The 15,168-nt window shown below is 40.5% G+C and overlaps 1 protein-coding gene across 1 annotated transcript; it reads right to left on the reverse strand.

Annotated features, from left to right (window-relative positions):
- Positions 1-1,626: 1,626 nt before the first annotated feature.
- LOC144520182 (uncharacterized) lies at positions 1,627-15,168 on the reverse strand. Its single transcript, XM_078253849.1, has 19 exons — positions 14,975-15,168; positions 14,058-14,090; positions 13,863-13,949; positions 13,498-13,633; positions 13,144-13,253; positions 13,013-13,057; positions 12,730-12,862; positions 12,055-12,158; positions 10,540-10,721; positions 8,373-8,498; positions 5,684-5,780; positions 5,513-5,545; positions 5,319-5,381; positions 3,808-3,940; positions 3,179-3,288; positions 3,040-3,084; positions 2,771-2,903; positions 1,835-1,938; positions 1,627-1,700 (listed from the first exon to the last, which is right to left on the reverse strand). The coding sequence occupies exons 1-19, from the start codon at positions 15,003-15,005 to the stop codon at positions 1,675-1,677; spliced, it is 1,731 nt and encodes a 576-aa protein (XP_078109975.1). The 5' UTR covers positions 15,006-15,168; the 3' UTR covers positions 1,627-1,674.

Raw genomic sequence — 15,168 nt, forward strand, 5'->3', positions numbered from 1 at the left:
AAGACCACGGGAAACAACTGTGGTGGATGACCGAAGAATACTTTCCCTGGTGAAGAAAACACCCTTCACAACAGTTGGCCAGATCAAGAACACTCTCCAGGAGGTAGGTGTATGTGTGTCAAAGTCAACAATCAAGAGAAGACTTCACCAGAGTGAATACAGAGGGTTCACTACAAGATGTAAACCATTGGTGAGCCTCAAAAAACAGGAAGGCCGGATTAGAGTTTGCCAAACATCTAAAAAAGCCTTCACATTTCTGGAACAACATCCTATGGACAGATGAGACAAAGATCAACTTGTACCAGAGTGATGGGAAGAGAAGAGTATGGAGAAGGAAAGGAACTGCTCATGATCCAAAGCATACCACCTCATCAGTGAAGTATGGTGGTGGTAGTGTCATGGCGTGGGCATGTATGGCTGCCAATGGAACTGGTTCTCTTGTATTTATTGATGACGTGACTGCTGACAAAAGCAGCAGGATGAATTCTGAAGTGTTTCGGGCAATATTATCTGCTCATATTCAGCCAAATGCTTCAGAACTCATTGGACGGCGCTTCACAGTGCAGATGGACAGTGACCCGAAGCATACTGCGAAAGCAACCAAAGAGTTTTTTAAGGGAAAGAAGTGGAATGTTATGCAATGGCCAAGTCAATCACCTGACCTGAATCCGATTGAGCATGCATTTCACTTGCTGAAGACAAAACTGAAGGGAAAATGCCCCAAGAACAAGCAGGAACTGAAGACAGTTGCAGGAGAGGCCTGGCAGAGCATCACCAGGGATGAAACCCAGCGTCTGGTGATGTCTATGCGTTCCAGACTTCAGGCTGTAATTGAATGCAAAGGATTTGCAACCAAGTATTAAAAAGTGAAAGTTTGATTTATGATTGTTAATCTGTCCCATTACTTTTGGTCCCTTAAAAAGTGGGAGGCACATATACAAACTGTTGTAATTCCTACACCGTTTACCTGATTTGGATGTAAATACCCTCAAATTAAAGCTGAAAGTCTGCAGTTAAAGCACATCTTGTTTGTTTCATTTCAACTCCATTGTGGTGGTGTATAGAGCCAAAAAGATTAGAATTGTGTCGATGTCCCAATATTTATGGACCTGACTGTATCTGAAATTGAAAGGCCCATACACATGAATGGGAAACGTGACGTCATTTGTACTAGTAAGTGACATTGTGGATATCCGAGTTGTTTTTGACTAGGAAGAGTTGAATTATGGATATCTGCAATCAATATCCAGTTAAACGTTAAAATGGATTGCTTAGACAACCTTCCACCCGTTGAAGACAGACCTCTCCGATGACATCAGCAACTGGACCGTTATTTGGTAGTCGTTGCTGTGGACAACCCGAGGTTTACACTCATTCACACGCTCCATGAAGTCATTGTAACAGATCAACACTGTGGGACATTAAGTTTTGACAACATGCAACAAAAACGATATCCTTTTACTTCAGGGAGCACAGGAAATGTGATCCTATAGAATTATGTGATTGAAGTGTTGCCTGTTGACGAATGTAACACATTTTTATATTTATGTATCTGGAACAAGATTCTGTGGTTATGTTTTACATTTCTCTAGCCAATGAACAAACTGACAAATGTATTTAATTAAACGCATGTTTATTGTGATATTGAAATGTCGGTATGCCTACATAGATAAACTATGTAAGCGGAGAGGTCACAGGATCTGCAAAAGAACAGGAAATAATCAATTCAGGCAATAAAAGCAACTGATAAGTTAAGGTATTAACTTTTATCGTCGCTGTGAGTTTTTGTGGCCGTTCCTGAGCCAACAGCCAAATGGACCTTTAAGACACTTACGATCACATGTGTAAGCCACCTTTAGGTACTTGTAAGTGCCGACACAGGGGTCTCCAAACACAGAGTTGCGCGCTGCGATGGTACAGCGGTTTTTTCCATTACAGCTGTGGATGCCAAGTGAAAACAGGATTTGAATAATATGGAGCATATGAAATCTGATCTGCAGTATCAAGGTGGTGATTTTCTTTAGTTATAAAAGCTCAGCCTGTGTATCAGCAAAGAAAAATCTCCAATGCACGCATGGCTACAGACTATTATAGCTGTCACCATTTTTACAGATTGCAGTTCACTCTGAATGTCATACAATGCTTCACTGGTCTGCATGTCCCTAGTCTTGCTTTGCCAGACCAGCCACTCTCTGGAGTGGAGGAGGGTCTGGCTAGTCCACAGAGCATTCCAGGATGGGAGACAAACGTGCTCTGGTTTATTGGCATTTCTTTAAACCAGTCACAATTGTCACTGGCGGTGCAAAACTCAGCATGGAGTCGCTGCGAAATGGTCGTGCGAGAGAAAACTGATTGGACAGATGGTCTAGCTAGGTCTCAATTTACCATGCAGAGATCTGAGGAGCAGTTAACCATAGTCCTCAAATCTACTGAGTTTAAAATTCCAACACAAAGAAAGCGGAAGGAAACAGACATCGGCGAAAATGCATGCATCCGGTGGAATTTCCTGTGGCACCGGAGCAATCCCGGCAGTGGAACGTCAAGGATATAGACTAGCATGCCCCATACTTTGAAAAACTCCAGATGTATTTTTATAGGCCTTGAATGTCTTGCATGTGAAATACCTCCCTTCTTTGATCCCTTTTGTCAACTTCTCTAAATGACCATGCATGAATTCCAATTAATTTGGAATCATCTGGGCCAATAGGAAATAGTTTCTTGAAGTCTTAATTTTTATCAATATATTTCAGTAAAGGTTGTGCAGCTGTACCTTTCAGCAACTTGGGGTGTGGGGCCTGAGCAGTAGATATTTTGAATTTGATCTAGAGGCCGTTGGTAAATGCAGGTGGTCTGGTCACTACGTCCATAGTCAGCACCATTCACAGATATAACCTGTCCTTGATCTGTCAAACAAAAGGAAGAACAAGTGGTACAATTGGCAAGGTGGGGAAGACCACAATGTAGTGAAGATTTAGAGGTCTGATGCATTGAAATTATATTACATCGATTGACCGTAAATGCCAAAAAAGGAAACATTACCACACTGGAGTTGCGCAAAAGTGCCTTCACAGGCAACAAGGTGAACTGTTAAAGTGAACATGAGGGAATAACGTTACATTTCACTAAAACCTGCAGCTTCTTTTAGGCTTTCGTTTCACTTGGACATGATAGGACTCACTTGAATGGACGCAGGTGTAGGTGGTGTCCAGGTATGTGGTGATGCCATAGCAGGGATCAGAGGTATGAAAAATGTTGATGTTTAGTTCACACTCCCTCTTGCCATCACAACTGTAAGGAAACACATTACAAGCATGTTTTAGCACAAAGCAAGAGCTCACTAAAACTACAAATAGTGGAAATACTGTAGCAACTATTTAAGTGCAATAGTGTGAAACGTAGACTGCGTGAGGTATAACTTGTTTTAATATGCAGTATCATGTCATTGTTCAGTCACCTTTAGATGTAGTGTTTGGTGACCTTTAGAAAATACTGTCTCCCTGGAGACAGTCTCAGTGTTTAATTCTATGTTACCCTCTTCATGAGGAGTAAACAGAAGGACAGGAGTTGAGAAGATCTTCAGTTAGTTTACATAACCATATGGTATTTATTTCTACCTGTATGCAAATCATATCTTCACATCTGCTGCATACAGCAGCATTACGTAGTGACTAAGATCTGCTGCAGTTGGTGAGGCGCACACTTTCCTGTTATAGGCTAGCTCATCAACATTGATGTAATGAGTGTCCAATTTAGAATACATGTAATATTTTAAAAAGTATATTCTATGATTGTACATGCAATGTGTACCTTTCCTTGACGACATCCACTGTGCCCACTTGAGAGCACGGTCTTAAGGGCATTGCCCCACGTCTTAACTTGACGCAGATCACAGCGTTTCCACGTTCATACACTGCCGTCTGCACACTGATCCTTCCGACATCTGTTACACAGCAAGGGAGAGAAAAGAAAAAAAAAAAAAAACACACCACACTTCATTACATTTGTATGGCAATAATATATTTGTCATTGACTGAGCTTAAAATTTCTACAAGCCCATACTGTTCGTAGTGGGCTAAAGTATTTGGTGTTAACAGTTCATGGTGGAATTAGTTTGTGGCTGTAGAGAGATGGCGAGTCTCTCTGCCACAGTATATTTTCTGGTTACCAAAGCCCAAAAATGTCTCAACACTGGTTGAGGCAGTTTATCAAGGCCTTCAAACCTAATTATAAGAGTAGATCCGACCTGACAGCTTATTGGTCAACTAGACATTTAGAAAGTTGCCCAAATCAGCACACCCAGGGCAATTTGAGCACACCTGGCGCATCACTAGAAATATCGCTCCACCATTTGCGTTAACAGTAAGGAGTGGGTATTTTTCTATCTATTTCATTCATATTCATGCAAGTAATTCAGAAACCAGTGGAACACACAAAAGCTCTCCAACTAGTATATAAAGTGATTCATCAGATTAAATGATTGGTTACGCTCTGTGCTAGCAAAGTAGTTTGGCGTTTATATTTTAGTTGGGAAATCTCACAATCTCTACAAAGCTAACGTTAGCTTCAGTTGACTGGCTGACTAAAAATCGTCAATTACCTTTTTATTTTGAGAGCGAATTGCCCCACAATATGAATAGTTTGATTAGAACTTTTATTGTTGTAACCGTTGCTGTATAATTGCAATATTACACTGGAGGTTTTAATTTAGCCAAATATCCCATTTACGAAACAGTACACACTTCCTGTCTCCTAAAGGGGCGTGGCCTCATTTAAACATGTAGTGAACGTCGTGTCGATGGATGAAAAGTTATTTGAATGATTTATTAACGTTCTTTTGCTAACGTTAGATATGTACAAAGCTAAGACATTTAGCATCACTGGAGTTTACGAACGTTAACTGCTCTGCGTTGCCAGATCTCGTGAGAGTTTAGTCATTTTAGTACGGTTTAGAAACGGGTCTCAAACTAAGTTATTTTCTCCTGAGCTGAAGTGTAGTCTGAAAAACGCTATTTTAGTGGCAAAATTTTCTGGAGATGTGGCTTGTGAGAAATTAGTCCAATATTTACTTGTCACTATGGGGAAAGGATCGCTCATAATATGCAAGCACGTTCACTTCTCCCATTGGACTCAATGGACCGTTCACAGCAGACATTTTGATTGACGGAGCCCACGCGACACAGATACAGGAAACTTAATACATCTATGGAGTTGGGGCGTCTCGGTTCTAACAGTCTCTAATTTAACGTCATATTTGGCACTTCAGTGTAATATTGCTTAAATGTACCATACAGTGGACACAGACATGAGTTCAGTCATACCGCAGCTCAGGCGCTGGACATTCCCTTCGGTGCCACAGGTGATAGCTCTCTTTGTGGAGAGAACTAAAATAACAGATATGAAAGAATTAGTTAAAGGTGTGTTCAAGACACGTACTGTATGCAGAAAATAAATGCAAGCATCAGCATTATCATTCACTCTATACTTATACACACACACACACACAATACTTTACCTGCTGTCATGAGCGAACATGTTGCTGCCAGCACTGGAAAAGAAACATCACTGTCAAAATGTGCAAGTCAACATAAGCAGGAGTTACAAAGTCAGTTTTTTTTGTAATTTTTTTTAACACACAGGAATTTCAAGCTAGCTTCTTCAGCAAGACAACATAAATCAAACTTACACAGTGTGGTGCGGAGTCTGAAGCAGAGCATGGCTTTAGAAGATCCGGTCTGAGGCGAAATAAGACAGCCGCTAGCTTGACGAGACACACCTGTAGTCTGTTATGCTGGATCAAGCGCTGCCTTTGCCTTATATAGGCCTACAAATCAATTGGTTTCACAATATGCCGACTCACATTACGGAAATATTATGAGGTGCACTGAAAAAATGAACTTTGTGGTAAAGTAAAAATATATTAAATAGCTGTCATAATTTCTAAATTGAAATATTAAGATCTACAATGTCTTAACGTTTAAATGTATACACATATGTAATACATTAACTGTGTTGGAAGAGTACGTTTTACTATAGAGTTACACATAGGCTACTATTTAAAAGTGTTGCACAAATACCGAAAAATACTAAATAAATTGTAACCCAAAGTGTTTACATTTGTAATCCACGCCCATACGCATGCGCCTTTGGACAAGGCCAGGGGCCTGTTGCACAAAAGTAGAATGAAGAAATCCAGGATAACTGAAAAAGCGCAGCTTGACTTAGTGTGGTCCGCTCATCGCGGCTTAATCGGTTGCACGTTTGCCGAGCCAGGATGAGAAGATGAAGCTATGTCAAGCCAGGTATAGATAGCTGGGATAAGTGCACGTTCACGGCTTTCTTAAATAGACCACGGTATCGATCACAGATTTACTGATGCAGAAATGGAGAGCGTGTGCGGCATATGTTTAACCCGCTGAGCAGCAGCTGTTAATGGAAAATTACGAGGAGGTGAAACATACAATATGCAAAAAGGGAAATACGGCTGTTGTTATCAGACAGAGAGAAAAAGTCCAACAGACAAAACAATGCGTAAGGATTTAAAAAGATCTACTTAGGGCCTACTAGTCACTCCACATTTTTACAAAGTTGTAATTGCTTTTAATATGCTTGTTTTGTGTTGGTTTTATTGCTGTATCTGTTTTTATGTGCTAAATGTGCTGGTTTTACTGTAAAGTGTCTTTGAGTAGCCTGTAAAGCACTATATAAATAAAATGTTTTATTATTTAGCCTACGTTGCCTTAAAAGTGAGCAGAGGGAATTCATGTTCCTCGGGCAATTTACCCTAAGGACTAGGCTTAATTTCCAACGCTTATTCATAATGAGAGAATATGTTTTACAACCATATCCACAAATCTATATACGCTATAATTCTAAATATCTTTCTACAATTAATGTTCATACAGAACAAACATGACTGGACAAAAACTAGAAAAAGAAGTAAGTGACTTCAATACACACTGTAAGCATATCTGTAAAACAATATATCCTATTATTCATGTTGTTTTTCTCACTCCCAAGCTCTAAGATGCGTGACGGCACCAAAATAAAGATTAAGAAGCTTTGTGGCATTCCAACACATTCTCACTCCCATCTCGAAAAATACGGACGTTTGGTCAGGTGCCATAGTCGTCGTTATTGACGCTAAAAGTCTCCTTTAGAGTCCGCTGCACGGTGTGGGAGGATCCCCCCCGCCTCTCCATGTTCCATCCCGGCTTAATCCCTTATCCTGGTTTTGTGCAACAGGCCCCAGGTTTCCCTGCTGATTTCTGCTCCGAGAGACTAGATCTCCTCAGCATACTGGTCGACTCTGACAACTCCATTGAACAGCTGAGTGGAGATGTTCACAAGTTAGCTGCTCTAAAGGTGGGCCGCACTTCAATCCCAGATCTATTGTCCAAGCACTGGCTCTTATTCATTCCTACTGGGTGGATCAAATGTAGCCTACTCCAAATTTATAAGCTGTTACTATGTATGGTGCATAGACCTATATCTGAAATTCTAGCTAACGAGGTTTCACATTTGCTGATATACAATGCAGCACGAAAATGTCAAACATATATTTTTTAAAGATTTATTATGGGCATTTCCGCTTTTAATGATAGGACAGCTCAGATGTGAAAGGGGAGAGAGAGGGGGAAGACATTCAGGAAAACCGTTTCAGGTCGGACTCCAACCCTGCACCTTCTGCATCAAGAAATAATTCTCTATATGTGTGCGCCTGCTCTGCAAACTGAGCTAATCGGCCACAGGAAATGGCAGATATTTAAAGAGTTTGGTTGGTAACCTCAACATAAGATAGACTTGCAATTACAATATGTATCTGTGCCAGCAAAAATGAAGTGTGTGTGTGTGTGTGTGTGTGTGTGTGTGTGTGTGTGTGTGTGTGTATGTGTGCGCGCGCGTGTGTGCGTGCGTGCGTGCTCTCTTTACCTACCTGCTGGGTGGTCAGAGGCATGAACCTGAAGTCTGGAAACGCACTCAAACGGTTCCTGGTGGCTCAGGTAAGGTCCCCTCCCAAGGTGGTATACATTGTAGGCCTACCAGTTTAGTGGTGCATGACTAGTAAAATAAGTGTGCAGTGTTGTAACAAAAAATACTCACCTGTGGTTTTTCTAGACAAAGCTTCATGACGACTTGTGTGGTAAAAGGACCATCGCAACCATTGCAACTCATGATGTGCAGCTTCTCAAAGCTCCCCTGATGTATGATGTCAAACCACCTACCCAGCTGAAGGTATGTCAATTCTAATGCCAGCCGGACACCAAAAATATGTCATATGCAGTAAACCCATCGGATAGTTAAATTAATCAGAGTTGTATTGGCATTCAGGTAAGTCTTGTGTGAGTTCTTGTCATTTTCAGTTCAGCTGTTACTTGATCTATTGTATTTGTCACCATGAAGCTCTTATGAGAACACGTGTTTTTTAGGTTGTGTCGCTGGGTCGGAAGGAGATGACGGCCGTCGAGCTGATAAGACACCTTCAGCTGGAGGCGGAGGAGCTGAGGAAGCAGAAGAAGAGGCAGAATGTCACTGGCCTCCACAAGTCAGTGCAACTTAGATCCTCATTAGATAACTGCAGGCTGGAGTCCAGGGAGGAAAGTTTAGGTTAAAACCTTTGTGTTTGAGACACAAACTGATTTTCAAAATTAAAGACAACTTGTATACCAAAACACTTTCTATTAAAGTGTTGAACAAGACATCTGTATAACTTGGGATGCTGTTTTTACACTCTATGGTTTAAACACACGAGGGCAGTGTAAGTATGTTGGTTGGACCACAGCTTTAGACTGATTTTGTTTCAACCAATGCCTTGTTAACACATTATAAGGCATCACGTACTTATTAAGCCCACACTTCTGCAGGTAGTTGTAATCGGTACGTGTTAAAAAGAAAATACAGAACTGAAAGGACTTAACATCATCTAAACCACTGGTTTTTTTTTTAAATCTGTGGTTAATGCATCACAGTGTGCTTTAAGTAAAGTCCTACATGACTTTCTGCAAGTTTAAAATGACTAATAACTACTTGATAAGCTCAGTGCCACACACACACCAAAATGAAACCTGCAAATCAACGAATCTTCACCGCTGACAGCCCCGACGGAGTTGAATCTTATTGTTTTTCGAGTTTATCATCGAAAGAATATCACCTGCTGTGTATTTATTACATATGCTTAAGACCTTTTATAATGTTGTCTTTAAACTTTGTTTTTTTTACAGATACCTGCAGCTTTTGCAGGGAAAAGAAATGTATCCCTGCCTAGTGGATGCAGAGGGACATGTGATCTCATTTTTCTCACAACAATGAGAAAACCAAGGGGTGTGCGTCTGTTTTTTTTCCTGGTTATCATAATTGTATCCTCCCATGAGAGAGAATTTAATATGAATACTGTCATACTGTGGAAATTATGTCCACAGAGAACACTGAACCCAGTAACACATCTGACACGCCACATTGTCCCACAGTTTGTCTCCGTCTTCTCACTGTATAATAGAAATGATAACATGATCAGCTGATTGTACTTTACAGATCAAGAAGTCTACCAAAGAGTTGTTCTTGGAGGTGACGAGCGCAGCCAGCCTGCAGACCTGTAAAGATGTTATGGACACTCTGATTTTAGTAAGATTCACTTTTCCTCTCTCTGTCAAGAACGAATGAGTCAAGTTAATTACAACTGGGATTTTATTTTCATAGTTTTGGCCATTGTTTCTATTGGTTAGAACATCGTTATCTTTCTCTAAATGAGTCTGGGTCCGAGCCTGGACCTTTGTCATCACTATTTATGTGAAAACTAAAAGACAGCACCATGAGTTAGATGCTCTGCCACTTGTAGATAATATGGATTAATCAATAGTGTTAAGGAGGGTTCAGTTTTAGAGGTTGATTGCCATTGTCATGAGGCATCGGTCAGAACGCATGATTAAGCCACAGAGAAGTTCAGTCCATTCAATGAAGATTTATTCAATAAAAGGTGGTGAGGCAAATGATAATGGATCACAACAGAACAGGACAGAACAGACACACATGGGTTGGAGGATCTGGGAAGAAACAAATAGAAATTAGAACTTAACAAAGTCAATATTCTCACATGTCCATCATAAAGTAACTAGATAAATAAAGATGTCATTCAAATATTAAACATGTCATCAAGAAATAAGGTGCAAAGTAAAATTACAACGATCAGCATGTAGTCCATACTGCATAGAATTAGTATACAGTATGGATTTGGGACACATCTTGTCGTTAGGTTCACTACCTCCCTCTTTCCCAAGCCCTGTTTTGGGTCTATTTGACCTTGCTTTTTTGTTAGTGTTTATTTGTAATCTTAACCTCAGAAACTTCAGGCGTTTCTCATTTTTGAATAAAATGCATCAAAGAAAACACAGAAACAATCTAAAAAATGTGTCTGCAGTTTAACACAATCTGTTCAAGTCCATCTCATAAATGCAACAACAAAGCACCCATTTGAAGTGCATTTCCTGTTTCACCACAGAAAATGGCAGAGTTGAACAAGTTCACGGCGGAGAATTGGGGTCAGACGGGGAAGGGGAAGGCCCACAAGAGCCGGTGGCCAGCAGTGAGACCTCCAGCCAACTGATCGTTCAGCAGGTCCGCACAGTGGACCAGGACGGCAACCTGAAGGTCGTCTACCCGTCGAAGACCGACCTCTCCGATGACATCAGCAACTTGACCGTTATTTGGTAGTCGTTGCTGTGGACAACCTGAGGTTTACACTCATTCACACGCTCCATGAAGTCATTGTAACAGATTAACACTGTGGGACATTAAGGTTAAGGTTTGACAACATGCAACAAAATGACATCCTTTTACTTCAGGGAGCACAGGAAATGTGATCCTATAGAATTTCTTGTGATTGAAGTGTTGCCTGTTGACGAATGTAACATATATGATTTATGTACAGCTTTTTTTAACCACATGCAATATGTTAATAAATCCTTTTGCTGCTTTCTGAAAGCACGATCAGCATATCAGACTGTATGTCCATAATATTTCCTTAAGGTAAACTTTATATTGTTCAACTTACATTGACTTTATTAACTTGGACCTGAGATTTGTGTTACTGTTTATCAACTTTAAGTATTGATATTTTCTGTTAATACTTAATAAAATGTAATCCTGTTTTCATACATAGACATATGCCACACAGTGTTTGTTTAGCTTGAGTGTCTGTAGGTTTGTGTTTTCTTTAGTCAGCCATTGTAGCTACAGCTGCTAACGTTAACCTAGTCTATATCGACGACGTTTCACTTCTGGGATTGTTCAAGTGCTGCCGAAAATTCTGCCGGATGTCCCTCATTTTGGCCAGATGTCAGATTTATGAGGACTGTGGTTAACTGCTCCTCAGATCTCTGCAGGGTAAATCCAGAAAGCTAGCTAGACTCTGTCCAATCTGAGTTTTCTGTTGCACGACTAAAATAACCTTTGAACGTACACAAGTTCCTTCCCGAGGCTATTTTGCAGAGGCACCGTCTGCCCAACACGATTGTGATTGGTTTAAAGAAATGCCAATAAACCAGAGCATGTTTTTCTCCTATCCCAGAATGTTGTGTGGACTCGCCAGACGCTCCTCCGCAGCGCTGTGTAGATAGGTCTGGCAATGCAAGACTAATGTTACCTAACCAAACGATGTGGGAACATGAACATAATCCTGTGCAGCAGAGGATTTTTTCGCTCTCAAAAGTTCAACTTCTTAACAACCTTTATGGGTCGAGCTACTCCATATTGTTTTTTTTAGCATAGTTATGTATCTGGAACAGGATTCTGCGGTTATGTTTTACATTTCTCTAGCCAATGAACAAACTGACAAATGTATTTAATTGAATGCATGTTTATTGTGATATGACTGAAACGTCAGTATGCCTACATAGATAAACTCTATGGAAGCAGAGAGGTCCCAGAATCTGCAAAAGAACAGAAAATAATCAATTCAGGCAAATTAAGCAACTTGTAATTCAACACATTTTTATCATCGCTGTGAGGTTTTTTTGTGGCTGTCCCAGAGTGAACAGCCAAATGGACCTTTAATATACTTACAATCACATGTGTAAGCCACCTCCAGATACTTGTAGGTGCCAACGCAGGGGTCTCCAAACACAGAGTTGCTCGCTGCGATGGTACAGCTGTTTTTCCCATCACAGCTGTGGATGCAGAGTGACATGAGTGAAAACAGGCTTTGAACACAATGGAGCATATGAAATCTGAACTGCGTTATAAAGGTGGTGATTTTCTTTATATCTTATAACAGCTCAGCGTGTCTATCAGCAAAGAAAATCGCTATGCACTCATGACTTCAGAATTTGTCAGAGGTCATCATTTTTGCAGATTGCAGTTCCTTCTTGCTGCAGTACACAACACACTAAACTGAGCTTCTACAATGCTTCACCGGTCTGCATGCCCCATACTTTGAAAGACAAACAGCAGATTTATTTTTGTAGGCCTTGAATGATTTGTGCATGTGAAATGCCTCCCTTCTTTGATCCCTTCTTTTGTCAGTTTTACTTTCTAACTGGCTAAGGTAACCTAGCAAGAATTTCAATTCATTTGGACTTATCTTTCTCTTTCGTATCTTTCCACATATTCCATATGTACGGGGATGATCACCCTGTGGTCCGGTACGTGGATACTTCTGTAAGACACACCGGCTTGCCCGCCCACTTCTTGAAGTCTTAATTTGTATCAATATATTCAGTAAAGGTTGTGCAGCTGTACCTGTCAGCAACTTTGCGTGTGGGCCTTGAGCAGTAGATATTTTGAACTTGATTGAGAGGCCGTTGGTAAATGCAGGTGGTCTGGTCACGACGTCCATAGTCGGCACCATACACAAATATAACCTGTCCTTGATCTGTCAAACAAAAGGAAGAAAAAGTGGTACAACTGGCAAGGTGGGGAAGACCACAATGTAGTGAAGATTTAGAGGTCTGATGCATTGAAAATGTAATTATGTTTATCACATCAATCCACCATAAATGCAAAATATAAAAATAAATATTACCACACTGGAGTTGCGCCAAAGAGCCCTCACAGGCATCAAGGTGAACTGTCAAAGTACCATGAAGGAATCACATTACTCTATGAAACCTGCAGCTTCTTTTCTTCATGCAGACATGTGACAATGTGACTCACTTGCTGGGAGGCAGGTGTAGGTGGTGTCCAGGTATTTGTAGGTGTGCTTGCAGGGATCAGAGGTATAAAAAACGTTGATGTTTAGTTCACACTCCCTCTTGCCATCACACCTGTAGGAAACACATTACAAACATGTTTTTAGCACAACTTTTAACTTTTAACACAATTTCCTGTTATAGGCTAGCTCATCAAAGTAATACATTTGATTCATTTCATGTAAATGATTTGAATGATGCATGCATTTTTGAAAGCTCAATGACATTTAATCATTGACCTAATTAGGAGAGAGTGTCCCATTTAGAAGACATGTAATAATAATAATAAAAAGTATATGATTGTACATGTAATGTGTACCTTTTCTTGACGACGTCCACTGTGCCCGCTTGAGAGCAGTTTGTATTGGCGAGCTGTGCCGGAGGTCTTCCCTCACTGCAGGTCACAGCGTCTGCACGTCCATACAGTGCTGTCTGCACACTGATCACTCCGTCATCTGTTACACAGCAAGGGATAAATGAGTAAACAAGACGAGTTGTATAATGGCTTCAACAACTTCATTATATTTGTATGGCAATACTATATTTTTATTTGTCATATTGACTGAGCCTAAAATTTCTACAGGCTCAGCCGATACTGTTCGTAGTGGGCTAAGGTATTTGGTGTTTCTCTCTGCCACAGTATATTTTCTGGTTACTAAAGCCCAAATTGTTTTAATGCCTCACAGACTTGAGAGAGTTCAGTCATACCACAGCTCAGGCGCTGGACATTCCTGTTGCTGCCACAGGTGATAGCTCTCTCTGTGGAGACAACTAAAATAACAGATATGAAAGAATAAGTTAAAGTGTGTTTAAGCCACATACTGTATGCAGAAAATAAATGCAAGCATCATTGTTATTACATTCACTCAGATAATTTACCTGCTGTCATGAGCGAACATGTTGCTGCCAGCACTGGAAAAGAAACATCACCGTCAAACTGTGCCAGTCAACATAAGCAAAAGTTACAAAGCTCTCTCTAAAAAAATATTCTAATGTATTGTATGTATATACCCACTACAATACATTCGACTACACCACTGGGCCTACAGTACTTGAGTAAATGTACTTAGTTACATTCCACCACTAAATATGGTAGGTTATTTAAGGTGGAAATTTTCTTCCCATCGATTTGAGCTATTTGTGACAAATGTGCATGGGACAGGGGTTTAGGACAAAGCACAATAAAAAAGAATAGTTTTTTAGAGAGAGAGCATAATATGTCCACTTTAAGTAACATTTTCACTGCAGGACTTTTAATTTTAAGAGAATATTTTTACATTGTGGTATTAGTACTTTTACTTAAGTATAGTATCTGAATACTTCTTCCACCACTGACCATTTTGCGCCAAACACAGAAGTTATGTGTGCGAATCGGCCTCTGTGTTTTGGGGATGTAGCCTATTGGTATGGTATTATGGCAAATAGACAAGGATGTAGCCTACTGTCTTACCCTACCCAGCACCCTGAAACTCCAATCACAGAGCCTATATCAAAGATTTAGTTTCTTCTGCAAGACAGCAGAAATCAGGGGCAGCCTCTAGCTAACCCAGTTTGACAGTTCCCCCCGTGTTGGCTGAGTCCTGCAGCAGCGTCGGTTTAAATCCGACCTGCTACCCTTTGCTGCGTGTCATCCCCCATTTCTCTCCCCTTTTCATATCTATCCACTGTCACTCTATAATAAAGGGAAAAGCCCCAAAAAAATAATCTTTAAAAAGACAGCAGAAATCAGACTTAATTGCTAATTTTACATGAATCCACATAATTAATGTTGTAGTTGTCAGTTGCAGGCTACTTACACAGTGTGGTGCTGAGTCTGAAGCGGAGCATGGTTTTAGAAGATCCGGTCTGAGGCGAACAGTAAGGCTGTTATGCTGGATCAAGAACTGCCTTTGCCTTATATAGGCCTACAATACAATAGCTTGATCATGCGCAATTGGTTTATCAGTATGCCGACTCACATTACAGAAATATTATGAGGTGGGACCATGGG

The sequence above is a fragment of the Sander vitreus genome, chromosome 7 (assembly GCF_031162955.1).
Source record: "Sander vitreus isolate 19-12246 chromosome 7, sanVit1, whole genome shotgun sequence".
NCBI lineage: Eukaryota > Metazoa > Chordata > Actinopteri > Perciformes > Percidae > Sander > Sander vitreus.

Excerpts from the sequence above, each read along its gene's own strand:
- LOC144520182 (XM_078253849.1), bottom strand. The coding sequence starts at position 15,005 with ATGCTCCGCTTCAGACTCAGCACCACACTGT. Across the intron at positions 5,382-5,512 it reads ATGTTCGCTCATGACAGCAG|TTCTCTCCACAAAGAGAGCT; the intron begins GTAAAGTATTGT and ends CTGTTATTTTAG. Across the intron at positions 2,904-3,039 it reads TTTTGCGCAACTCCAGTGTG|ATCAAGGACAGGTTATATCT; the intron begins GTAATGTTTCCT and ends TTTGTTTGACAG.